The sequence below is a fragment of the Protopterus annectens genome, chromosome 13.part0 (genome assembly GCF_019279795.1).
Source record: "Protopterus annectens isolate FY-2018-M chromosome 13.part0, PAN1.0, whole genome shotgun sequence".
Lineage (NCBI taxonomy): Eukaryota > Metazoa > Chordata > Ceratodontiformes > Protopteridae > Protopterus > Protopterus annectens.
In genome coordinates this window covers 890008498-890035386 of record NC_056747.1, presented here as the reverse complement: position 1 = coordinate 890035386, position 26889 = coordinate 890008498, and the positions used below count along the sequence as shown (strand labels likewise).

Sequence of the window (26889 nt, the reverse complement as noted above, 5' to 3'; positions counted from 1 at the left end):
ACTGGCACTTTTTGTAGGCACTAGCACTTTTAAATGTTTTCTTTTTAAGTGATTTTTTTAAGTGATTTTTTTAGGACATGTGATGCATTAATTACTAATTGAGCTATGTATTTAAGGTTGGATGTTAGTTTCATTCAGTGTTCTGATGAAGTCCCTAGTGGATGAAAGCGCTTAACCGTGTGTGTATTTCACTGGATTAAATTTCGTGTTTTTATCTCTACATCGTGCTGGTGCATTTTTTCGTTGTGAGACAGGAAACTGTGCTGCTATTTGAAACATTTAACCGTAGGTCCTGGACGTGTATCTGGACTAGTGGCTTCCCCTGCTATTGTCAGATTTTGTTGGGGCAGTCTGAGCTGCCCACCATGGGTTCCTTTAGACTCATGAGCAGTACCAGGGATCCCTTTCCTGTGCAGGGATGCCCCACTTGCTAGGTATAGGTCTCCCTTCTTCCCCAACTCATCTGAAGTAGCACATTGTCTAGCAGCTAACCAAATCCTCGTGTCCTCAGGCAAAGTGCTAAGGGATTGTTACCTCACCAAAAGGTCTTGCCAGCCCTTCAGAAGTGGTGACCTGACATCCACTCACTAACCTACGATAATAAGTGCTTAGTTGAGCAATATATTCACACACACTTTAATCTGCCTTGCATCTATGTTCATGAAACTTTTTCCTATAAGTTTCAGATGTTAGCTTAAAAAATTCTAACAAAATTCTTTACAGCAGTAAAATCAAATTCATAGTCAGATAATTTAGACAGCACAGTTACAGCTTTACCATGGAGTAAGGGGGTCAGGAACCATACCCAGAGACTTTGGTCAATATCGTTCTGTTTACATACTTTCTCAAACATATGAATGAAACTATCAAAATTATCCCCCTTTGTAAACTGTGGAAGAAATGTACTGACCTTTTGCGCTTTTGGTGTCCAGTTGCTCCCTTCCTCATTACATCCATGACTCTGACGAAGAATCAACATCTCCTTTTCATGCTGCCGCTGCCTCTCCTTCTCCACAGCTTCCATTTCCAAACTTCTGGCCTCCAACTCATGTCTCCATCTCCAGATTAATTTTTAAGTCCTCTGCAGAAAGGTAGTGTTGTACATCTCCACGGCCAGTCTAATCGTCCTCCTGACTGCTGTTTTCTGATGCAGCTGTGACCAAAGTTGCAATCATGTCTGCCTTAGTCAGGTTTCCATGCACCAGTCCTTTAGCCTGGCACATCTCAGCCACCTGACTTTTAGCCTGCCATACTCCTCTGCTGACATGCTTGCCTGCTCTCCCTGACTGACTAAGCTAACAAAATAAATAAAACAATTGTCATCTGAACTCGGATGGCTCACTGCGTGGTTGATTTAGAGTACAAAAACACCTTCAGTGATCACTGTACACAAGCTGCAGGAATTCACTATCCACACCACTACAAGCCATTTAGTATGTGATGTGGCTAACTCACCACAGTCAGACTATTAATATTTGATGTGGCTATCCCACCACTTCCAAAAAAATTGATATGTGATGCCCGTGCACTGGCCCAGTAATCAAGGAGCCTCAATCCTCACCACAATCACCAGTGAGGGGTGTGCCCATTGGTAGGGATGACAAGTACACACACAGTAAAGTACAGTTTCCTTTAAGTGCACACACAGATCACAGTCTGTCTGGGGCTGGTTTCTCCCTTTCTCTCCAGATCCCTAGTAAGACTTCCCACTGGCACTGCTATAAGGTTCATATCCCATCCGAGTAGTCAAGTCACAACCTCCAGTACCCTCTCTGTCCAACCAGTGCTTTGTGTCCCTGTCCAAGTAGCTGACATACACACACACACACACACACACACACACACACACAGTGAGGTTTGGTTTATATACAAACACACCAACACTCCTGGGGAAGGCTGGTACAGGTTTTCCAGCTATGACCCCTCCTGCCAGGCTATAAGGCTCTGCCACTAACTGTTCTTATCAGCTGCTAATAAGACTCTTCCCAAAGGGTGACCAATTTCACTGTGTGATATTACTGTTGTCCGAATAGTAAGTGTAACCCAGGGCTAAGGCTTTTCTGGAGTGGCTTAGTACAGTATCATTAAATACATGCAAGTACTCTAGAGCTTAAATTATCTCTATACAAAACAGCCACAGTTGAAAGGTTTACAAATATTTAATAATAAATAATAAAAACACAAGACAATACTTATTACTTCAACACAATGACATTACAGAGTTTAGAAATCGCAGAAAAATACTTTAAAATACTGTAGGATAATCTGACATAAATATAGAAAACAACTAGACTAATCTGGCTATTTCTTTCTGTCTCTAAGAGAAATCACTATTCTAAATAAATATCTTACTTTAGAGCAAGGGGAAGAGTGCTGGTGAGTTGATGTGTTCAGGTTCAGACAAAATCCAAAATGCTTCATCTTTCTCTCTGGGAACGTCTTAAATTGTAACACAGTACTGCTGAGTCATTTCAGATTACATCATTCTTAAAAGTTCTGATTTAGTTTCCCAGGCTAACAGAAACTCCAAATTTACATTTCTTTTTTGTAATCTGCACCTGGCCAGGTAGCCACAGCAGTAAAACACATTATACATGGACACCACTCAACAAAAGGATCACATCAATATCAAAGAAATGAGAGCCTTGATACTGGCTTTGATATTTTAAAGGGTCAACTTCTCCCAGGCACCCTGAGGTGGTATACAGACAACACTACTGTGCTGTGGTACATCAGCAAACAGGGGGGACAAGGTCCTAACTCCTGTGCAGACTAGCACTGCAAGTTGGAAAATAGCAGTGGAGAAACAAATCCTTCTCCAAGCAGTTTATATCCCCTCTGTAGACAATGTGCTGGTAGATTCCATAAGCAGGACCATGACCCTGTCTCACGAATGGATGGTGAACAGGGAAGTGTTTGTGGACCAAGTCCATCGATGGGGTATTTCGAATGTGGATTTCTTTTCCTCCCCCAGAGGCTTGGAAGGTGGACACACTATCAATCTCTTGGAAGGGGATGTATGCATATGCATTCCCCCCTTTCTTCTCATTCAAAGAGTCCTCTGAAAAATCAGAAGGAACAGCTTCAAATCTTGCTGGTGACTCCCTACTGGCCAAGGCATCATTGGTTTCCCCCTACTATTTCACCTTGCCAGGGGCAATCACCACGTTATCCCAGAGAATGGACCTGCTCACACAAGACAGGGGAACTCTCTTACACTCTCAACTGCCCACACTGAACCTCACATTGTGGGTGATTGGGCGTTGATTCCCTTCAGACACCTATATACAATGGATATGATTCAGGGTTCTACAGGAGGCAAGAAAACCAACTACTAGAAAATCTTATCTCTCAAAGTGGAAGAGATTTTCCTTATGGTGTCAGAAAAACAACCTGCAACCACTGATGGCAGAGCTCCCAGTGGTCTTGTCCTATCTGTGCGACCTTATGAAATCCGGACCATCATATTCTTCCATTGAAATCCACCTATCTGCCATCTCAGCTTGCCTACCCCTGGTACCGCCTTTAGCATCTCGATTAGAGGTAAAACCCTTCTTGAGAGGGGCACTACACCAAGGAAGCCCATTCCACCTCCTTGGCATCTTAATTCTGTCCTAGAAAAATTGACACTACCAACTCCAAGCTCCCTCCAGTACTGCAGTTGGAAGACTACACTTTTGGTGGCCATAACCTCTGCCTGAAGGGTTTCCAAACTCCAGGCCCTTATGGCCTGTCCCCCCCCTTCACTGTCTTCCACAAGGACAGGGTATGTCTGCATACTAACCCCGCGTTCATGCCCAAAGTGGTAATTGACCTGTCCCTAAATCAGACCATCAACCTGCCAACTTTTTCCCCCTCTCCGCAGAACCGAGCAGAGAGGATGCTGCACTACCTAGACGTACACAGACAGGGCAAGTTTTACTTGGCCAAAACCAAATCCTTCTGAAAATCTGACAGGCTCATCATCTCTTATCACACTAGAGCCCTGGGTCAACCTGTTTCCAAGCAAACTACATCCTCTTGGATATCAAAATCCATTTCCTTTTGTTACACCAACCATGGTAAGTTACTCCCAGCCCCAGTTAGAACACACTCAACCATGGTAAGTTACTCCCAGCCCCAGTTAGAACACACTCAACCAGGGAAGTGTCCTCCTCAGGGGATTTCCTTAAAGGAGTGGACATTGCTGCTATTCTTGAGGCAGCTACTTTGTCCTCAGTTCACGCTTTCACCAGACACTGCAAACTGGATATGGTCTCTAAAGCTAGGGCAGGGTTTGCCACAGCCATCCTCCATGGATTTGTGGAAACTGCCTCTGGTCCGCCTCCCCTTCATTAGGACAGGAGCTTTTGCACTCTCCCTGTTGTCATGAATACAGCAGCATATGAACAGAAGGACATAGTATTGTTGTGTAAGAACTTACCATAACCTTAGATGTCCTTCTCTTCTGTATGCTGCTGTAATGTTTCCCATCCAGTCTTCCCCCTCACACTTTCCAGTTCCTTGTAGTAACCACTCCGTAGTCACTGTTTCCAGCGGCATTCAGTTCTGAAGAGGTGCGTGCTGATGTCCGTTTATGACTGACATCCGAGAGAGGTGCAGGATGTCACACGACCCTAGCTGTAGCATTTAACTTTTGTATAATGGCCAGACGTATGAGAGTTCACCAGAGGCAAACTCCCTGAGGTCATGAATACAGCAGCATATAGAAGAGGAAGGATATGTAAGGTTATGGTAATTTCTTACACAAGAATACTTTCCTAGTGGCTTTTGGAGCTGGTTCAGCTTTGCCCTGGTCAGTCCCACATATCTCTACAGGCTTGGAAGGATTGAGATGTCACTGAACCAGTCTCAGAGGCCTGATAAATGCCTTGTTTTGCCTCAAGGATTGAACCCATTGGAGCAAGGGTCCCCTATAGATGCTGTGGTGATATCATTGTCTACTTAGAAGGAACTTGCTTAACAGAGTTCTTCCATCCACACCTCAAATAAAGTCCAGGGCTTTGGACAGGTTTGAAAAGCATGTTTATGCATCAGTGACCTTCGCTGTCAGGTCGCTTAACTATTTGGCACACGTTACGAGATGTCAGAGACTTGATCAAGGTGTTTTCAAATGCCCTCTCTGTGTCCATTTCTCCGTAAAGCAAGAAGACTGTTTCTTTGCAACTGGTCACCCTGCAGTCCTTGTCGAATGTCTTTGAGGCTGATTTGCTATGCTTCAGAGGGAGCTTCAAGAGCCGAGGGTTCAGGAGTTGCTGTTAGACACTACGCCTGGATGCCCTTTGTGATTTTTGTGGAGCCTTTCAAGTCATCATTCATCAATGCTAACTTTAATGGATCCACTTTTTTGGCCCCAAGGTGAAAGAAACCCTATCTTAAGAGTGAACAAGATTGGAAGACATCTGCTGTCGGAATATGTTTATCTACCCTTCCAAGGACCTTTTCTCAAAACCAAAGAGATGGTAGGAAGAGGTGGTTCCATAAGTCAGTGTTCATCCCATGACTCCTATGGGGACAGCTGCCCTCATGGCAGAGGGGGGAACTCCAATAGTAGATGTCACCCTTGTGGCAGAGGAGGACCACAAAACCAGAGCTTCAGAGGTACTCTCTGTGGGAAGCCCTTCTAGTGCTCCTGAAAGGTTGCTGGACTGCTGCACTCTGGAGGCTTCTTGGAGGTACTTATCCCTGCACTCTGAAACCTGGACAGCCTTCATCAAAGATACTTGAATATGGAGGATCATATCCAGAGGTTGCTTATCCTTTTCCCTGCAGCTCCCAATTCAGTCCGCAAAATTCCCAACATTCCACCCAGTTAGAGGAAAGCAGCAGCTACAGAAATAGAAAAACTACTGGCCAAGAGAGGCATCCAAATGGTCCTTCCAAACCAGCAAAGAATCTGGACTTATTCAAGGTTCTTTTTGGTGCCAAAGAAAATGAGGAGCTGAGACCTATATTCGATCTCAGCAGTGTGAACCAGTACATCAGATGCTCAAAGTTCTGAATGGTCATGATTTTAGTCCATTCTAGCTCTTTTGCCAAAAAGCAATTGGATGTGCTTGATCTCCAAGATGCCTACTATCACATCAAAATAATTAGATGAGCCAGGAGATATCTACACTTACAGCTGGGAGCCAGTCATTAACTGTTCAGGGCCCTGTCTTTTGGCCTCATCACAGCCCCTAGGGTGTTCAAGTGTGTGGCAGTGGTTGCAGCTCACTTGAGACTGCTAGGATTCCCGGTGCTTACATATCTCAACAACTAGCTTCACTCTCCTTCCACCAAACTCGATTTGTTCAAGCCAGGGACTGCTTGCTCCAAGTATGTGTTTAACTGGGCATCACAGTGAACAATGCCAAATCTCAGCTCTCCTCCATTCATGTCCTGGAGTTTATTGATGCTTGTCTGAATACGGTGACACAAGTTGCAAACTTGCTACAGGCAAGAATAGACATTTTACAGAGTCAAGCTTCCCACGCACATCCTATCCTTCCTTCCCCACCAGCAAGGTTGGTGTTACAACTTCTTGGCTCTATGGCAGCTTCCATAACTCTAGTACCTTTAGTAAGGTACAGTATGAGGGCACTGCATTGAACACTTGCAGTACAGTAGTCAATAAGATGGCACACTGTGTCTACACTAATACAGATGATTAAGGTAGGTCTAGAACATATATCCTGGTGGATCACCACAGAAGTTTCCCAGGGCCACTTTTCTTTGCTTCCTCCACCCACAGCCTCAGTGACTACAGATGCTTCCCAAATGGGGTGATGGAGGAGCATTACTTTGGAAGGATAATTCAAGGCACCTGGTCCCAATTGGAGGTCAATCTTCACATCACTGTCCTGGAAGTGAGAGCAATCCTGTTAGTCTTGCAGGCAGTTCAAGATGCTGTACCTCCAAGGATGATTGCCACCAAGACAACAATATGCGAGTAGTCTGGCACATCTACAGACATGATGGAACCAGATTCTTTCCCCTGTGTTGAGAGGCTGTGAGAGTCTGGTAGTTGGCAATCTCTTCTGGCCACTTCCTTTTGACAGTGCATGTCCTGGGGAGGTGAGATCCAGTGTGTATGCAGACAAACTGAGCAGGGACATATTACTAACTCATGAGTGGTCTCTCAACCCTTTGTTGGCGGAAAACTTTTTTCATCATTTTGGCCAGCCGTGCTGCAATCTCTTCACTTCCCCTCTCAATTCCAATTGCCTCAGGTGTTTTGTTGTGACACCGAGAGACTCTTAATTCCCGATTGGCCCCCTGGGCTCTTGTACGCTTTTCCTTCTACACCTCTAATTCTCAAGTTTCTTCAGAAAGCATCTCACCAGAAGAGCAGAGTCATCCTCTTTGCCCTGTTCTGGCCTCTACTGGTATGGTTTTCCTTCCTCTGGCCTCACCTAATGCACCCCCTTTGAATGATGGCTGCAACTCCAGATTTCCTCTCTCATCCATTAGTGATGACTAAGACGGTCCAAGTTTTTCCTCAGTGGTTCATCACATCCTCATATCCTCTCAGAAGGATTCTACTAGGAAGGTGTATAAGAGCAAATGGAAAACATTATCTTTGGGCTGTCCAAAGGTAATTAGATCCCTTTTCAGCACCTATTCCATCTATCCTAGACTTTCTTGCTTACGTATTCAGCAGTGGGGCTAGTTATTCTGCTATGAAGATCCAACTTGCAGCCATCTCGAATTTTCGTGTAGGAGAATAACCATTCACTCCTGGCATCATCTAGATTTTTCAAAGCCTTTCTCAAATGTGCCTTTTACTCTGATCCCCTATTCAAGATCTTACTCCTCCATGGGATTTAACAGTACTTTAAACCCTGACTCTGCCCCCTTTGAAGAGCTGCCAAGGTGAACTTAATTTTTTTTTGTCTTGGAAAACTATTTTTTTTAGTTGCAGTCATATCAGCCAGACTGATATCAGAACAACAAGGTTTCTCTCCTAAGTGTCCCCCTATCTGGTCTTTTACAAGGACAGCTTGTCTCTCCATACTAGTCCTTCTGTTATAGCTAAGGTGGCCTCTGAAACTGCTATAAATTGTCAATCAACTTTCCTGTTTTCTTTACAAATTTTTCCAGCAAAGAATACATCCTACACCTTTTTGATGTTCTAGCATAGATTCTGTCAACACAGGACAAAATAATTCAGAAAATAAGATCAGCTGTTTGTTTCCTTTTCCAAAGCCAAATTGGGCAAACCATTTTCAGAAGTGTCTTTAGCAAGGTGGCTCACTGGTTAAATTTCCTTTGTCTGTAAGAAGAAAGGGAGGACATCCTTGGATCTCCTAAGGCTCATTCCACCAGATCTGTGCCACATCCTCCGCCTTCTGGTCTAGTGCTTCTATAGATGACATTTGTGCAATTGACACTTTGTCTTATACTCATACCTTCATTGCTTACTACAAACTGGCCATCTTGTCTAGAAGTAGAGCAGAGTTTCGCTCCATTGTACTCCAGAATATCCTTTCTTTCGGACATCCCTGGTATTTCTGTAGCTGGGGACTCTGCCCCATTGGTGGAGGAATGGAAGAAAAAGACAAACATTGGTATAAAAGTTATGTACTCACCATAGTGATGCATCTATGTTGTCTGTTTTCATCTTTCCTCAATTTCCCACCCATCAATCCGTTTCCTATTTTGGAATTTTTTATTTTCTGGTCTCCTAGTTTGACCTGAGGTGTATCATGTTACTTTCCTTTTGATGAACTCCAGTCTCTTATTCTTTCTTTCTTTTCTGCCTTCCTTGCAGTCTAACTGGAATTTTACTGGTAATTATACTTTATTTTTACTCATTTTTGTGCTCTCAGCAATATTATAGAATGAATAGAGGGCAAACTCGATCTAAGGAAATTCAAACTAAAGGTAAGAATTATTGGTAGGGGAGAAGTTCAAGCTATGGAATGAAAACCTTTAGAAGTGGCTGATGTTTGATCCATGACCTGTCTGTTGAGGAAAGATGAAAACGGATGACATAGATGCATCATTATGGTGATCAAACAAAGCTAACTGTGGATAAATCCTGTGATACCCACACTCTGGAGTTGAGAATTGCTATTATAGAATGTCATTATTTAAGAAACCGATAATATTTCTTAAATTTGTTGTGTAATGGCACTTTATGTTCTTCTTCAAATCTATAATGCTGGACTGCACATGCGTAAGAGCTGTACATCCACATGCTTGCACAGTAAATCAGTGCAGTGGAGTAGAAGAGAGAGAAAAGAGGTTATGTCAGTTATGTGTTGCACACTGACAGTTCATTTGTACTGAGGCAAACTCATAATCACAGAGGGGGAATGCATTGCTTCTCCTCTGCTTTTCTGCTTTGCCTTCCATTTCTGTTTTCATCCTTGTCTGTTCACCAAGTCTCATCAGCAATAGTTTGTGTCTGGCAGATGGAGAATGAATGCATGTGGAAACTGGGTCATTTCGCCTTATTTATTCACCTCTTCATACAGCCTCTACTAAAAGCTGGTTCTCCTAGAGGTGTGTAACTTCTTGGCAAGATGCAGCAGCAGCTCATGTAGAAGTGCAAACCAATGGCTTTTGCATAGCATATTCCAGTAGAAAGCAATACTTTAGCAAATGGACTTTTTTCTTTCGGTATGTGCTGGATTTACGAGCATGGTGATTTTGAATGACTGTCTAATTGCTAATATTAGGTTAAATGATCCTCCTCCTGCCTTTTCATGCAGCCACTGTTTCTTCTTGACTTTCGTAAAAGAACATATCAGGCCAAGTATTTAAGTGGCTTCCAAACTTCTGTTTGCCATAAATGGTGTGATTTGCATTCCAGAATTGTCTTATTGTCATTTATTTCCATTTTACATATCTCATTTCACTTAGTGAAGTTTTAGTCCTATATACTGATTTCTTCTGATGATAGTTTGTACAGAAGAAGATAGTAAAATTTAAAAAAAAAGTGTGATAAATGATGGGCATCTAACAGTAAGCTTAATTACTTGGCATTTTTGTGTCCCATATTTGTCATGCAATATGAGGACAGCATGATTGTTTAGTGGTTTAATTTTGTGTGTTCCCAGTCAAGTGTCCGATTCAGTACTGGTCCTCCTGTTACTTGTTTTTGTGGAGTTTGAGTGTACTGTTTTCTTTGGTGTTCTCGGAGTGTGTTAGTTTGCTCCTAACTTCCAGAAACTTGCTGGTGGTTTGCTTAGATATGTATGTATGTATTTGTTCATTCCATGCAAAGTAAACAGAAAAAATAACATGTTTTTATATCTTAATCTAATTCTTTTTCTTTTCAATTTTAGGGATTTAGACCAGGCAAGCATGGAAGCAGTGGTGTCCTTACTTGCTGGATTGCCTTTGCAGCCAGAGGAGGGTGACGGTGTTGAACTTATGGAAGCCAAATCTCAGCTTTTTTTGAAGTAAATATTAATATCCGTATATTGTTTGCAATTCAAGAAGCTAGGATAAAGTGTGCCATTTTATTGCATGTAATGTAATTTCCATAAAACGTTTTCAGCATTTTTGTTTTAAAGCAGAATTTTTAAAAAAAATTGAAAAATTGAAACCATTTTCTTTGGACTTTGGATCCTATTTTGTCTCTTCATTCACCTCAACTGACAGGTCAACCATTCTTGTGAAAAATGTGAGCTGGCAACATTTTCACTTAAAAGCTTCTTCAGTGCTCAAACTCCTTCCCCTCCCACACTGCAGTGCATTTCTGCTTTTCCACCATCCACAACAGGTGCTATCACCTAGTGATCATCAGAATTTATTGAAGTAAGTGTTTGTTTAAGCCAGTACGTCTCTATTTCTGTTCTTTACTATATTGGCCATAAAATCTTACGCATCTAGTAATATAAATATTAAAATCTCTATTGCTTCTTCTCTTATTTTCTCAAGCTGAAGCCTGCCTCAGACAGTATTGCTAAAATTTTGAAAAAAGACCTTCTACATTGTACTATGATTCACTCTTCTATTACAAATACTTTGATATTTTCTTTAGTAAATTTCTTACTTGTTCAAGGCATTTCAGTTCAAAATTTTTCAATTGAGAAAGCCTTGGGGTTTCATAAGTGATTGGGAGACAGGAATTCTACCCCCAAGACACACTCAGCCTTTGTAATGTGTGCTGTGGGGCTGGAGCATTTACAGTCCCCGTGTAAGATGTACAAGTCTTTTGGCCCTAGACCCTTAATTCAAAGAAAAAAAAGTTAATCCTAAAATGTCTTCTTTGTGCCCAAGTGAGAGACTGAGTAGATGGGGAATGCCAGAGAAAGAGAGTAAAGGAGAGACCTAAAGATGGAAGCAGGGAAAAGGAGACCAGCTAAACTCCTCCACACCCCTTTCCTGCACAAAAAAATTGTAAAATCTTCTCCACCTACTGTTCCACCTGCTGCAGTCCATTTGTAACCCATTCTTGCAAAACTTTCATTGCTGTTAATTGTCAACTCCAAAACTACAAATCTGATGTTGTCATTTTCATTCGTTCCTCAGCTTGTGGGTGTCTGATCTGACTCTGCTGCTTTCCAAAGCTTTAGGTTCCGAAGCTCGAGCTCCTCCCCTGCCCTTGATGCCACATTCCCCCAGATTATTTAAGATCTCATTTGTCGCTGTGCCAGGAAGCATCATGATCCGTACGCTCGAGCTCCGCTGAAAGTGTCTGATTTACTGTTTACAGATAAGTCCGTTTTTTTTCTTTCCTGTTTTCTTTATTCTCTCTTTCCGCCTGTCTTCTGGTTTATATATTTAAAAATTAAAAAAAAAAAAAAAAAAAAGATTCATTGGTCCATTTGGCCCATTCTTGTGAGACTATTCTTTACCTTCTTCCTTTCCCCGACTTTAGTATGTCTGATTAAACATTAGGGTTTAAAGAGTACACTTTTGTTGGGCACAAAATCCCTTTGTCTGATGCCGACAGGAAGTGTGCGTATTGTCTCTGCCCTTCTCATATTGAAAACCACCTGTCCTATCTGTAAGGGGTTTCACCCACTCGTGTTGGCTGACCGCTGAAGCAAACTTATTTTAAAGGGCCTGATTCCTTCCTTTGCCCCAGCAGTGGGTTCTTCTACTTCAGGAGCTCCCTCCCGCCCAAAAAGGCTGCCAAAGCATCAAAGTCATAATCTTCAGACCCGAGTCAGTCTGCCTACTCATTTTCTCGGACCTGAGTTTTTCTTTCTTCCTTGGGACCGACCCCAGCTGCCTCAAGATCTCCCTTTCAGGACAGATCCTCTAGACCACCTTCTACATCATCTATCAGGTCTTCCCATAGCCTCTCTGGCTCTGAGGTGGATAGACTTATAAGCAATTCCTTCAGACACAGATGCAGATTGGGATTTTACCAGCTCAGTCCCCCACTGGGTCCATGAGTGGACTTTCTCCTTTCAGGCCTGTTGCTCCTTTTCCAATCTGACCTCCTGCTTCTGAGTCTTCAGGTCCAAAGGCCCCAGGAGTTAAGGTGTCAGAGCCAGAACTGATTATATCTCTGACTCCGACAGCTTCTCTGACTCTCTCAGCTCTGACCACATCTGAGCAGAGTGGCTGTTGGAGCCGAAGCCTCAACGTCTGTTCCATGGGGCTGACTTTGACTCTGAAGTTTTTGGAGCTGTCGGTTCCATTCTGACCCTTGGCATTCGACAGCTTGGTGCCAACTCCCCCTTCAGAATGGACGGCTGATGGGGCTCAGCTGTGATCTGCCCCGACTGCTGTGGCTTCAGGGAGAAAGTCTTTATTGTCTCTGGGCCCATCTGTCTTTGAGGTGGTGGCGAGGTTTCTCTCCTTACCGAGGAGATTCTTGCCTCCTGTACTTTAGGATCCACCCCTTACTTCCTTGGATACTATGTCTGAGACCCCAAGTCTGCCACTTCCGAGACAACCACTCCAGCAAAGTCTCCAAGCTCTTCCACCTTTGGAACCCCATGTCTCTTCCGATACCTCCCGGGAGCATCCCTTCGAGGAGATACCCCGGAAGAGAAGGTGCAAGAATCGGTTATGGAAGACACCAATTTTTAAGATTGGGAAGGGTCCCTGAGATCTTCACCCGAGGATGTCTCTTTTGGAAACGTGTTAGAAATCCTGCACCAAAAATGTGGTTGGTCTACTCAAAACCTTACCCCTGATTAAATGATGTTCTTGGAGGCTTTTGTTCTGGCCCTTCTACATTTTGGGTGCCCCCCCCCCACTGATACAGTCGTCAGTCTAGTATCAACCAGGGTGTGGAAGGAGCCAGACTCTGTAGAACCTATCCCTAAATGTGCAGATAGGATTCTTGGTGCCCAGGCAGACTGACCACATTGGAATAAAGGGATTTTGGTAGATGCCATGATTGTTGCATCAGCCACCAAAAAGGGGATAGCTCAAGAAAACTCCACTGTCCATCTCCCTAACAGGGAGTCTAGGGCCATGGACAGATTGGCAAGAGAGTTTACACTTTGGCCACTTTCACCCTATGAGCACTAAACTATCTTTCTCATTTTACTAGGCTACAGAGAGATTTAATCAAAGAACTCTAGCTTTGCCCCAGAGTCCATGTCTGATGAGGAACGGAGAGTCTTTTCCTCCAGAATAGCCACTCTGCATTCAGTTTCCAGTGTGTCCATGAGGTTGATTTCCCACGCTGCAGAGGGCACCTCAAGGGCCACCGGTTCAGGCATTGCCGTTAGCCATCATGCCTGGATGTGGCTGTGTGACATTGCAGAACCTTTTAAGTTGTCATTTGTCAGTGCACATTTTGATGTGTCATCATTATTTGGGCCCACTGTCAAAGACACGCACTACCATAGTGAGAAAGATGGAAAGACCTTGTCTGCCGCTGGAATCTGGTTTTCTACGCCACAAATATCTTTCTCAGGAATTCAGTATTATGGTAAAAAATTGTGGTTCAAGAAGTCTCAATATCCTTTGCAGGAATCCCAGGGAGAATTTTCCCCCAGGAGCAGAGGGGGAAACAGTAAATAATGGTAGATGCTGCCCATGCAGCAGAGGGAGTCCGCAAAATCAAGGGCCTCAAGATTCTTTCTTGGAGAAACCCTTTTAGCACTCCTGTGAGGTTGCCTGACTGTTCCTCTATGCAGGCAGTTGGGGTGTGGGTGCTTAACCTTGCACCCAGAAGCCTGGATAGCCATCACAAATGATCTGTGTGTGCAGAGGATCATATCTAGCAGCTAATCCATTCCCTTTTTAAAACATCTCAAACCAAAGAGATACCTCCCTGATGTTCCACCCAATCGGAGGGAATCAGCAGCTTTGGAGATTGCAAAGTTGCTAGACAAGAGTCATCCAGAAGGTGCCCCCAGATCAAATCAGATTAGGGAGATCAGGGATTTACTCAAGATTCTTTTAATACAAAAAAAAAAAAGACGGGATAGGAAAGGCCAATACTGGACCTGACATTCCTGAACATGTCAGTAAAAAACTCAAAATTCAGGATGGTCATGATCCAAGTCCATTTTACCTGTACTGCAAATAGATGACTGGATGTGCTTGATAGACCTGAAAGATGCGTACTATCATATCAAAATGAACAAATGCTCCAGAAGGTGTCTCTGCTTCAGGCTGGGAGCCAGTCACTACCAATTAAGAGTTCCTTCTTTTTGGTCTCACCACAACCCCTAGGGTGTTCACCAGATGCATGGCAGTAATTGCAGCTTTGAGAATGCAGGGATTCCACGTTTCCTTACCTAGATAATTGGCTCCTCACAGCTCCAACCAGGCATCTACTCATCTAAGCCAGGGTCTGTTTGTTGCACCTAGCACCTTCCTTGGGCATAACCATCAACATGCAGAAATCGTAATTGGACCCTGTCCAAGTAATAGACTTCATAGGAGCATGTCTGGACACATCCAAAGCCCTGGTCTTCCTCCCTGCAGACAGAATTTCCAGTCTAAGAGTACATATCAGACAGATTGTCAGTACTGAACCTGCCAGCGAAATTAGTACTCGGAGCATTGGGGCTGTGGCTGCCACGATTACCCTGTTAACTACAGCACAACTACAAGTGAGAATTCTGTAATGGACATTAGCAGTCCAATGGTCCTTGTACCAACATTCTCTAAGCTATCAGATCGAACTTTCAAGTGTGTGCAAAGACTCTCTTCTGTGGTGGCTTCATTCCTCAAATATCGAACAAGGATGTCCCTTTGTCCCCACCAAATGCCAAGTTGACCATGGATGCCTCCTAGCTGACGGGGTATTTCTTGGGATGGATGGTCCACAGCATGTGGACACCACAGGACACCAATCTGCTTGTCAGTGTCCTAGAGATGAGAGTAATCCTTCTAGCATTACATACCCTACATAGCTTTTTTCCTGTAGGGGGCTATTCAGATACTAACAGAATATATGTCAGTTATGTGGTACATCAGCAAGCAAGGGAGAACCAGGTCTTACCCCCTGTGTTGAGAAGCAATGAGTATGGCATTGGGCGGTCTGTACCATCTGCTTCCTAATTGCAAAGCACATTCTTGGAGGGAGTGCAGCATCCTAGTGGACAGGCTGAGCTGAATCTTGCTGATGCCTCACTAGCGGTGTCTAAAGCAATCGGTGGCAAATGTCTTTCACAAATGAGGTCATCCCTGCTATGATCTCTTTGCATTCCCTCACAACAAATGTATCAGGTTCTTTGCCCTGATTCCTCTTCAAGGACAGTCCCCAAGAGATGTCCTAGTTCATGCTTGGCCCCTCTAGTCTGCTTTGCGCACTACCACTAATTCCCAGGTTTCTTCAGAAAGCACAAAGGTTGAAGAGCAGAGTAATCCTCATTGCTCCTTTGTGGCCTTAACAAGTCTAGTTCACCTTCCTGTAGTCTCATCTCATCTGCCCTCCATGGACATTAGAGCGGGTTCCAGATCTACTGTCCCATCCATCAGGGCAGATTCACCTGGATCTCCCAGGCCTAAAACTAATGGCATGGTTTCTCCAATTCCGGTGATGGTTAGACATTCCAGGCTTTCTTCCACCATCCAGAAGATTTTGATTTTGTCCCAGAAACCATCCACTAGGAAAATTTATAAGAGCAAATGGAAAAGATTCTCCATATGGGCTCAACAGAAGCAAGTTGGATCCATTTACTGCACCCATTCCTGCAGTCATAGACTTCATTGCTGAGTCTTCCAAAATGGGGCAACTTATTCCACTATAAAAGTGGAACTGGTGGCCGTTTCAAATTATCACATCGGAGAACATTTTCCATTGCTAGCTTCTTCAAAATTGTGCAAAGTCTTTCTTAGAGGTACCTTCTTGCTTCGCCCCCCTGTTAAGGATCCCATTCCTTCTTGGGATCTGACCGTTATGAATCTTCAGGCACTAGTCCATCCTCCTTTTGAAACTTCAGCCAAAGTAGATTTGAGATTTCTTTCATGGAAAACTTTTTTCTTGGTGGCCGTCAGTTCTGCAAGATGGGTTTCTGAGTTACAAGCCCTTTCTTCCAAACCTCCTTATTTGATTTTCCATAAAGACATAGTCGCTTTATATACCAACCCTTCCTTTTTCCTGAAAGTTTCAACAGTGAACAGTATTAACCAGTCCATCAACCTAACAGTTTTCTTTCCCAGTTTTCAAAACAAGGTAGAGTATATCCTTCATTTATTAGATGTTCACAGACAACTGCGTTTTTTTCTGGACAGAACAAAATCATTTAGAAAGTCTGATCAATTGTTCGTATCCTTTGGCAGTGTCAGAAAAAGAAAAACAGTTTCTAAGACCATGTTAGCCAAATGGTTAAGAGATTGCATTTATTTTGTGTATGCATCTAAGGGTATATCTTTGCCCACACAAGTCAAAGCCCACTCTACCAGATCAATGTCAACTTCCCAAACTTTTTGGTCTAGGGTCTTGATTGATGATATTTGTGTAGCAGTTCGTGGTCAAACTCTCATACCTTTATTTCACTCTATAAGCTAAATATTAACCCCAGAAATAGAGCTGCCTTTGGTTCTGCAGTGTTCTGGAATATCCTTCCATGAGGGCCACCCAAAGTTACTGTAGCTGGGGACTCTGTCCCACAGGTTGAGGAACGAATAAAAATGACATCAAATAAAGAAGTTATGTACTCACCATCATGTTCCATCTGTGTTGTCCATTTTTATTCTTCCTCAGCCTTCCCACCATTCTTCCCCTGCCCATGGCTGTGAAAGTCCTGACAGAGATGCTTATAGGAACCAAAGTTCCTATTTGAGCTCCTGGTCCTTGTCCTGTCTCTTTCTAGTAGTTATCTAATTGTATGGATACTTTTGTATATAGTCTGTAATTTGTTAGCAGAAAACTAGATCTGAGGTAATCTGGGGGAATGAGGCATTCTGGGTAGGTGGAGGAGCTCGAGCTTTGGAGCTTAAAACTTTGGAAAGTGGCCAGTTCAGATTTGAGGATTGGATGAGAGACCCACAAGTTGAGGAAGAATGAAAATGGACAACACAAGTGGAACATTATAGTGAGTACATAACTTTGTTTTATTCAACACAGATCTCTTTGGAAGAAAGCATTCACCAGCAACATATTTCCAGAGAGGGAGCTCGCCTTGGTTTTTGGACTCACTTTCTGCCTTTGGCCTTTGCTGTCTCTTCTTTACCATGGCAGAGAAGCCAACCATTTTTAAGAAATGCACTTCCTGTAGGCACAAGATGCCCAGTTCTGATGCCCAAAGAGAGTGCAGTTATTGTCAAGGCCCACATCATCTGGATTCCCCCCCGTCAGATTTGTGCAGGCTTTAATACTAGGGCCATCAGTGATAGGAGAAATAAGCTTGGTCTTAAAGGCCTTCTTCCTTCTTCAGCTCCTCCATCCTCTGCTTCAGCATCAGGGGCTTAAACCCTCTCTAAAAAAATAAGGCCTTCTTTGGAGCCAATGGAGCATAAAAATGCTTTTTTTCTCTGGCTCCATAATCTGCTCTGATATTGGAGCCGCAGGCCAAACATTCGAATCCAACTTCCTCAGATTTGACTCCTCCTACTTGTAAATCACCTCGCCCCAGAGCCGATTTCACAATGGCTCCAATCGCCATTTTTGCAAGAAAATCCTAAGAGGTTGTCTCGACCTCCTACCACCTTTTTATCCATCAGGTCCTCCCGAAGTCTGTCTGAAACTGGTGTGGATGGGATGATGAGGAATTTCTCAGGACTGCCATCGCATCCAGGAGCCTTTAACCTGTTTCCCATCCCATCATTTCTTCTCTGACCCGACTAGCAAGGTCAGAGCCATCAGATCCAAAAATCCCCAAGAGTCGAGATGTTGGATCTGAAGATGGCTTCATCTTCGACTTCGACCATATCCGTGACTTGTTCAGCATCGACACCCCCCCCCCCCCCCCGAGCAGGTTCTGTATGAGCCCAAGCGCCAGTGTTGGATGTGGGGGGATGTCTTTGATTCTGAGTGTCTCGGAGCTGTCGCATCTCCTCAGAGCTTTGGTGTTAGACAGCTTGGATCTGACTCCTCTCTCAGAGCAGAGATCCAGACAGGGTCGGGGTTTGACAGCATTGGGTGTTTTTGCTCCGGTGAGGTTGTCTTCTGCTTTTCCTGGTCCCTCTGCTTTTGAGGCAGTGGAGAAGGGTAACTTCTCATCATGTAGTGATGATAACCCCCCCCCCCCCATTACAATCTTGACTCTTACTACTTTGGATCCAGTTTTTGAGCCTCATGTGCCTATTTCACATGGTCAGCTGGCCCATATGTGCTTCCAGGCAGTTTCTGTCCAAGAAATTCCTCTCTCTCTGATACCTGTCCAGACCATCCCACTGAAGAGGTTCCCAGGAAGAAGCTATGTAAAAGGAGACACATAGATTCCCCCCAGGAATCTCTTACTGAAGACACCAATTTTGATGAAAGAGTAGGGTCCCCAGGTCACCACCAGAAGATGTCTCCTTCAGAGATATTCTAGAGATCCTTTGCCAAAAAAGGTGGTTGGTTTTCACAAGCGGAGTCTGTGTTCCTAGAAGCTTTTGGGTCTGGCACATCTACATCTCGAGTCCCCCCCCCCCACGGATGACCTAGTAGACCTTGTCAAGTGCCCAGTTTAGAAGGAGCTAGATACTGTGGAACCAATTCCCCATCATCTGGACAAGATCCTAGCTCCACCCAAGGACAGACCCTTTTAGAGTAATGGAATTCCTGTAGATGCCATGGTTGTTGCGGCACTCTCAAAGAAGGAGCTGGCTAAACAGAGCTTCATTGTCCATCCCCCTAATAGAAATTTGAGGGCATTGAATAGGTTTGAAAGCACGTCTATGCATCAGCGACCTTTGCCTTACAGTCGCTTAATTATTTGGCACACTTTATTAAACTACAGAGGGACTTGATTAAGGAACTCTCCAAGTCTACCCCTGGGTCCATTTTGGCACAGGAACAAAAGATGTTCTTCCTGTTTCACTGTTGCAGTCATCACGTTTGGGTTATCCCTGCCAGTGTAGACCTCTGCCAGTCCGAATACCAGAGACTTAGTATTTCTGCGTTGGTTGCTGTAGCTTGAGGACTGACATCGGGTCATCAGTGGTGTAAAGTAAGGCAGCCGACTCCATTACACCAGTCTTTCTTGCTGTGGAGCCCAAAGCAGATGCAGTTTGCACAAGTGCTGATCAGCCGTTACCTGAGTTTTCTTTTCCAAGTTGAAGTCTTCTAAAGGTAAGTACCCCGTTGGCGATCCTTTTTTCTTGCACTAACCGATGTCAGAAAAAGTTAATAATTGTCTCGCCTGTGGAAAGCAAATACCACACCGAGACTTCCACTCTTAGTGCATCACTTGTCTAGGCCCAGACCAAGACGTCCCCTGTTGTCACTTCTGTGCTTTAATGCCAGAACTGTCCATTGTCTGGCCCTTATTGTAGCCAGATATTTTTGTTTACAGTCCTCGAATTACAATATGGCTTCCGTAAGCCATCCGACAGCAGATCTACCAAAAAAACATAAAGATAAAGACAGAGAGAGACCGCACAGGTCCACACCTACCGACGACACTTCCGTTAAGTTAATCTTCAGTCCTCTGGTACTCGGTGAGGAGCTTTCGCAGCCCCTGATACCAGTTTCAATTGATTCGCAGGCCGCTGCCGAGACCCTTTTGGAGTCTGGTATGCTGCAAAAGTCGTCTTCGTCTAAGGATCCTGTGGTCGACTGTACCCTTGGATGGGTCCGGAGTTGCTGAGCAGGCACCAGCTTTCGAGGAAGTCTTTGCACCACCAAATCTCGACACAAACCAATGTCTTCTTTCACGACTACTGTTCTTTCAAAAACAGAGTTCGAACCACACCCAAGAAACCAACTACCCACTCTCAGATGCCTGCTACCTTGCCTCAGTCTCAAATGCCTAAAATGGTGGAAGACCTTGTCATGCTAATCAGGGGAAGCCAAGGTACCCTCTCAGAAAAAGGAAGAGAGATCTGTCCCCAGTAGTTTTGTCTGAACAAGAGTCAAATGAATCTGATGCATCTGACTATGAAGACATGCAACCCCTCTCCACTTATGAGGATTCTGATGCAGAGGAATGTATTCCTTCAGCCTCTCCCCCAAAGGATTTTTTCTTTGGGGAAACCCTGCATACTTCAAGAGATCATTTTCAGTGGGAAGAGTCAGGACTACCCTCAGTCTAAAAAGAGATTCCGGGAATTCCTCAAGCAACACATAGCCCTTCTAAACCCACACCACCAACACCCACACATAGCAACATTAAATCCCCATATATGCGGAGGCCCTCAACTGTAACCTGCCAAAGCAACAAGGACCTCCGAAGCTGAAATGCAAACAAACACCAATCACAACAAAAGTGTCACATAGCTCACAACACCAGTGTGCCCCTCAACAACAGCCCCTAAGGCAAGACAACGTACCTAACACTTTAGTCATAGGGGACTCTATAGTCAGGCACACTGATGTCCCACTCACCAGGCTGAACAAGGAGAAAATTAGTCAGCTGCCTGTCGGGTGCCAGGATCCGCCACATAATGCATGCACTCAAGGCACTGCACAACAAGTACAAATATGACTCTGTCATTGTCCATGTTGAAGTGAATGACTTGAGACATACCTCCCTGGACTACATGAAGAGACATGGAAGAGCTCTCGGATCATGTGGCCCAGGCAGATATGACCCTAGGCCTGAGTAGCATCCTGCCTTCGCCCAGAATGATACCACAATATAAGGACAAAATTATTGACTTCAACAATTGGCTAAGCCTCTGGTGTCATTCAAAGGGAATCCAGTATCTGTCTGCCTGGGACGACATGATTGACAGACCATGATGCTTTGCCAGAGATGGCCTGCACCTGTCGCCCCTGGGATTCAGGTTACTGGCTAAGGCTCTTGCCACTTCTATAGTGCCCTTTCTTTAGACAAAGTTGAAAGGACAAAGCCACCACTGTAACAGGTGCAAGCATGCAAATGTTGAAAGTAATGCTACTCAATGCTAGAAGTCTAAACCTCAAAATGCACTCTCTCGAGGCACTCCTAAAAATGGAGAACATCCATTTCTGTTCAGTAACTGAGACCTGGTCCAAGGCAGCAGAGAGCACCCCTGCAATACCAGGCTACAACTCTTACCACACTTTTTGACCACCAAACCAGGACCGAAACACTAAAGGTGGAGGAGTGTCCATATTCACCAAGGATATTCACACCACCAGGCTAGTTGCCCAACACAATGCTTTGAAATTCTCCAGCTGCAACCAACACTAGGTAAGACTGCAATCCAAATTGTGGCTTGCTACAGATCCCCCACCATGCCCCAAGATTCTCACAACACCTTTTTATACATATTGGAAAATATTAAGGTACAACCAAACACCCTAATACTGGGTGATTTCAACTACCCTGTCATTAACTGGGAAAACTACTCGTGTACCAACAACTTTGCCCAGTGGTTCTTGGAATTCATAAATTCCAACGCCGTGGATCAACTAATCCATAGTCCCACCAGGGGCTCCAATATCCTAGACCTGGTCATTACCAACATGGGAAATTGATGGTCCACACCTATGGTCATCCCCTCGTTGGTCAGGTCTGACCATAAACTAATCATCCCTTAACATCCACATCCTTCCCCCACCCCCCAGTAAGGAAACCTCCATAAAAAACTTCTCCATAGCCAACTTCATGCTAATCAAGTCAGAAGTGACAAACTTCATGACACCCATGCAGACAGGAACTGAAAGTTCGACTGCTGAATCCTACACTAAGGCACTGTATGAGCACATCCACTCATGCATGAATCGTGTAATCCCAAATAGAACCAAGATGCTCTCCTCCAAAAAAAGGAAGCCAATCTGGTAGTCCCCTGCTATAAACAAACTTTACAACAAAAGGAAGAAACTGTTGCAGAAAAAGAGGAAAATCCCAGGATGCAAAAAAAAAACTCCCTTACCAGCCTCTGTAAGAAGCTGAGATCCCTCATAAAATTCCCCAAAGCTAGTTATGAAAATAAAATTGCCAAAGATTCCACAGACAACCGCATAGCATTCTATAACTATGTCAAGAATCTAAATGGCAATGCTCAGATCTGCTCTGAGCTACAACAGAATGGCATTAAATATACTGATCCCAAGGATATTGCCAATATCCTGGCAGATCATTTCAGTGCCAGCTTCACCCCCCTCTCACCCTCTAAACAGCCCATCTCAGTATCAGAAGATTGCCAAATTCCAGTAATAACGACCACACAGGTAAAAAAACGCACTCTCCAAAGCTAAGAATGCAGCATCCATGGGACCAGATGACATCCCGGGCTGTGTATTACATGAACTACAAAATGAACTGGCACCTCACCTAAGTATCATGTTTAATCATAGTCTCACCTCAGGCTTTGTGGCCACTGAGTGGCACACAGCTGCAGTTATCCCACTCCAGAAGGGGTGATCCACTACCACCCCATCGGTCTGATGAGCCTGATTTGCAAGGCCATGGAACGTACTATCATGGAACTTATAAACAAAGACATTGGCAACCTTCAAACACTGGACCCCACCCAGTTTGGGTTCGTGGAGTGCCGATCTTGTCTTTTGAACCTGATTGACTTCTTCGAGCCAGTCGCCAGAGCCATGGACGAGGGTAAGGCGACCCACACAGCCTATCTGGACCTCACCAAGGCCTTTAAAACCATCCCCACTCTGTATTCATAGATAGTCTTACTAAGCTGGGCATTAATCCGTACGTCACTCAATGGGTTGCCAACTGGCTTACTGACAGAACCCACACTGTAAAGGTAGCCGACTCCAAATCCAGCTCCAGTCAAGTGGAGTATCTCAGGGTTCAGTCCTGGGACCGTTCTTGTTTGGCATCTACTTCTCTGAAGTACAGGCCAGCACTAAGGGACTCTGGCTAACAAAGTTCACACATGACTGCAAACTGGGAGCCATTATTGAATCCCCAAATGATGTGGATACTCTACAAAAGGGCCTTACAGAAACAGATGCCTGGTGCCAGAGCTGTGGGCACAAGCTCAATGCCAAGAAATGTATAGTTATCCCCTTTGGGAAAAAAACATGTACCCGTGAATTACCATATATGTGGCAGTACACTAAACACCGAAAGTGTGATAAGAGACTTGGGGACACAGGTGGACAGTGGTCTCACCTTCGATAACCACATCACCAGAACAGTCAGGAAATCCTATGTGGCACACCTCATCACTAAGGGCTTTTCATCCAGAAAAAGAGGAGGTCATTTTCCCACTGTACTCATCCCTCATTAGACCCATTATAGAATACAACGCCCTTTTTGGTATGTACCTCTCAAGACATCTGCAACAACTGGAAAGGCCACAGAAAAATACCTCACTAAAAGAATCACAGACCTAAAGCAGATGCCCTACACTGACCGCCTTAAAAAACTCCAGCTATACTCTGTTGCATACAGTCTACTCAGAGGCGATCTCTGCTTAACATACAAGGTCATGTCAAACCCAGAGCTGTTGGACATGCTACACTTAAAGAAATCCCAATCCCTCAGAGCCACACACTCCAGGGATCTAAACCTTGTCATCACAATAAACAAAACATACTAGAGGGATAGGTTCCTGACCCAGAGACTCCCCAGACTCTGGAATAGACTGCCCATACATGTCAAGCAGAGTGCCTCTTTGGCAGTCTTCAGTAGGAACCTTGACGATTGGATGGGAGAAAGGAAATTCACCCCAGGGATCACGTTAGTCACCCTGCTAGACAGGGGTCTAGGGAAGTAAATAGTGTGGGAAGAAATAGCCAGGGAATTGTTATGGCTAGGCTTGTATAGGCCCTAGGGCAGATCGCCTAGTACCAACCTATGAACCTAGAGCTTCCGCAACACAAGACCCTTGGCCATCCCCCCAGTCCTGGATGTGGTGGATGATGTTTTCCTTGAATCCAGCTTGACTCCTGACTCCCTACCTCCTGCTCCCTGAAAACCAGGCAGGTACTACCAAGTCCCTGACTCACAAATATCTTTTTAAAAATCCAACAGCTGACCCTGAGGTCATTTCTCAAGTACCAAAATGGATTAATGCAACCTCTGCTAAGATTCCCACCCCCTCAGACAGGGATTCCCAAGCATTGGCCAGATGGGATAAAAAAGTATACACTTCACCTGCTCTTGCTATCAGGGCACTAAATTCTCAGTTCCATATGCTTAAATATCACCAACATACCTTGGAATACCTTAAACAAAAATGTCTTCCTTTCCTGCTTGGGCAGAATCTAAAGATTTACAAGACTTAATGCATTCTGCAAGTCAAGTAACTAAACATGCTTTGCACTGTGGTTTTGACGCCCTAGAAGCTTCTTCCAGGGCAGCAGTCACTGAATCTGTCATTAGAAGACATGCATGGCTTAAGGAACAACCCCTGCCAGACCATGTCAAATCTAAATTGTTAGATGCCCCCTTGCACAAAGGTAACTTATTTGGCACTAAGGCAGAAGAGGTCTTAAAAAAGATGGAAGAAAAAGCAAAGTCTATGCAGTTAAAGATTTCTTACAGGTCCAGCCCCCTAGGTTTAGCAGGCATTTTCCCTCCAAGCACTGGTCCATTCCTTCTCCAAGTAAACGGGCGCAGCCTAGGTCCAGTGGAAACAACCCCCCCCAAGACAGCAGCCCCAGGGAGTGCAGAGGTCTAAGCAGTGGACTACCTCCACTTCAAAACCAGGGAGTTCTAAGCCACCCCCTTATGGTAAGAAGTCACAATGACTCACCTCCTCCCGACCTCCCCTCTGCCCACCTTCACTTACCTCTCGGAGGAAACCTCTCCTTTCACTCAAGCATCTGGGCCACCATTACCAAGGACCAGTGGGTTCTGAACATTGTGTCTCAGGGATACAAATTCTCCTTCCACACCCTTCCAACCCCAAAAGGGTTCTGAGATCTACCACCAAATCAGTGGGCAGAGGCTCAAACGTGAATCCATTCCCTGCTCTCTCTCAAGGCAGTAGAGCATGTTCCTGCAGAACAGATAGGCCAAGGCTTCTACTCCAGACTTTTTCTTGTGCCTAGAAAAGAGGGCACCTGGCGCCCCATCCTCGATCTATCAATTCTAAACACTTTCCTAGTGATCCCAAAATTCAAAATGCTCACCTTTTAGCAGCTGCTACTCATGCTCTCCAAGGACGCTTGGCTAGCCACCCTGGATCTGAAAGAGGCCTACATCTGCATTCCTGGAGGGAATATTGGAGAAAATATCTCCGCTTCAGGGCAGGATCTCAACACTTAGAGTTCTCTGTGCTTCCCTTATCTTCTGCTCCGAGAGTTTTCACAAAATGCCTGGCTCCGGCCATTGCCTTTTGCAGACAACGAAATATTCAAATTTACCCCTACTTAGACAACTGCCTTATTCAGGCAGACAGCCAGGAAAAGATGCTCAAGCACCTGGCCTTTCTGAAGAGCCTACTAACTTCCCTAGGGTACACAATCAACGAAAAGAAATCAAAACAGGTGCCCACCCAAAGGGTAATCTTCCTGGGAGCAGGTTTGGACACAGCTTCCCAGATGGCATACCTTACAGCAGAGAAACCAAATTTCCTGTCAGCCTACTTCTCTCAACTGGCTACCAGGCCCCAGCTTTCTGCAAGGAAACTCCTACAAGCTCTGGGGTTCATGGCATCTTGCATACTCCTCATTCCATATGCCAGACTGCATATGAGGAAACTTCAATGGTACCTAAAGAGCCTATGGTGTCAACACTCTCAAGACCTGGAAACTCTGCTACCTATAATTCCTTGCCTCAGAAAGGAATTTCTTTGATAGGCAGCAGCCTGCTCCCACAACAAGGGACTGCCCTTCTCCCCACACTCAACCACCCAAACCCTCACCACAGATGCATCAGACTATGCTTGGGGTGCACACCTGGACAGCAGGTGCATACAGGGCTAATGGACCCCACAGCAAATCCCCCTGTACATCTATCTAAAAGAGGTGATGGCTGTGAAGCAAGTCTTGATAGTTTTCAAACCCCTTCTCTCTCCAGGGGTTCTCCTGATAAAAACAGACACCACTGTGATGTGGTACATCAACAAGCAGGGAGGGACTCAGTCCTACCCTCTATGCAGGCTGGCCATGACCTTTTGGCTCACAGCCACTTCCATGCAACTGCACCTGTTAACACAATACCTACCAGGCTCTCTCAACTCCCTGGCAGACCAATTAAGCAGAAACCTTCTGGACCCACACGAGTGGCAGCTTAACAGAAGTACCTTCACCCTAATAACTCAGAAATGGGGATCCCCAAAGGTCAACCTCTTTGCCTCCCACACCAACCATCAGCTCAGCAGTTTCTGCAGTAGGGAGCATCACTGCATGGCTTGGAAAGTGGATGCCCTGTCCTTCCCCCTGGGTCAACCTCTCTGTCTGCTTTTCCTCCCCTACCTCTCACCCCCAGGGTACTGCTCAAAATAAGGGATGAAAAACCAAGGACCATTCTTATAGCTCCAGACTGGCCCTGACAGCACTGGGTACCCCTTGCTGTGCAGCCTGTCCCTGCTGCC

General features: G+C 44.7%; 1 protein-coding gene across 1 annotated transcript in view; it reads left to right on the top strand.

Moving 5' to 3' along the window:
* Window positions 1-26889, top strand: part of NF1 (neurofibromin 1) — a 5218972-nt gene that overhangs the window by 2350899 nt on the left and 2841184 nt on the right. The window contains exon 24 of the mRNA XM_044054637.1: window positions 10275-10391. Within this exon, the coding sequence (XP_043910572.1) occupies window positions 10275-10391 (117 nt within the window). The remainder of the gene's footprint in view (window positions 1-10274; window positions 10392-26889) is intronic.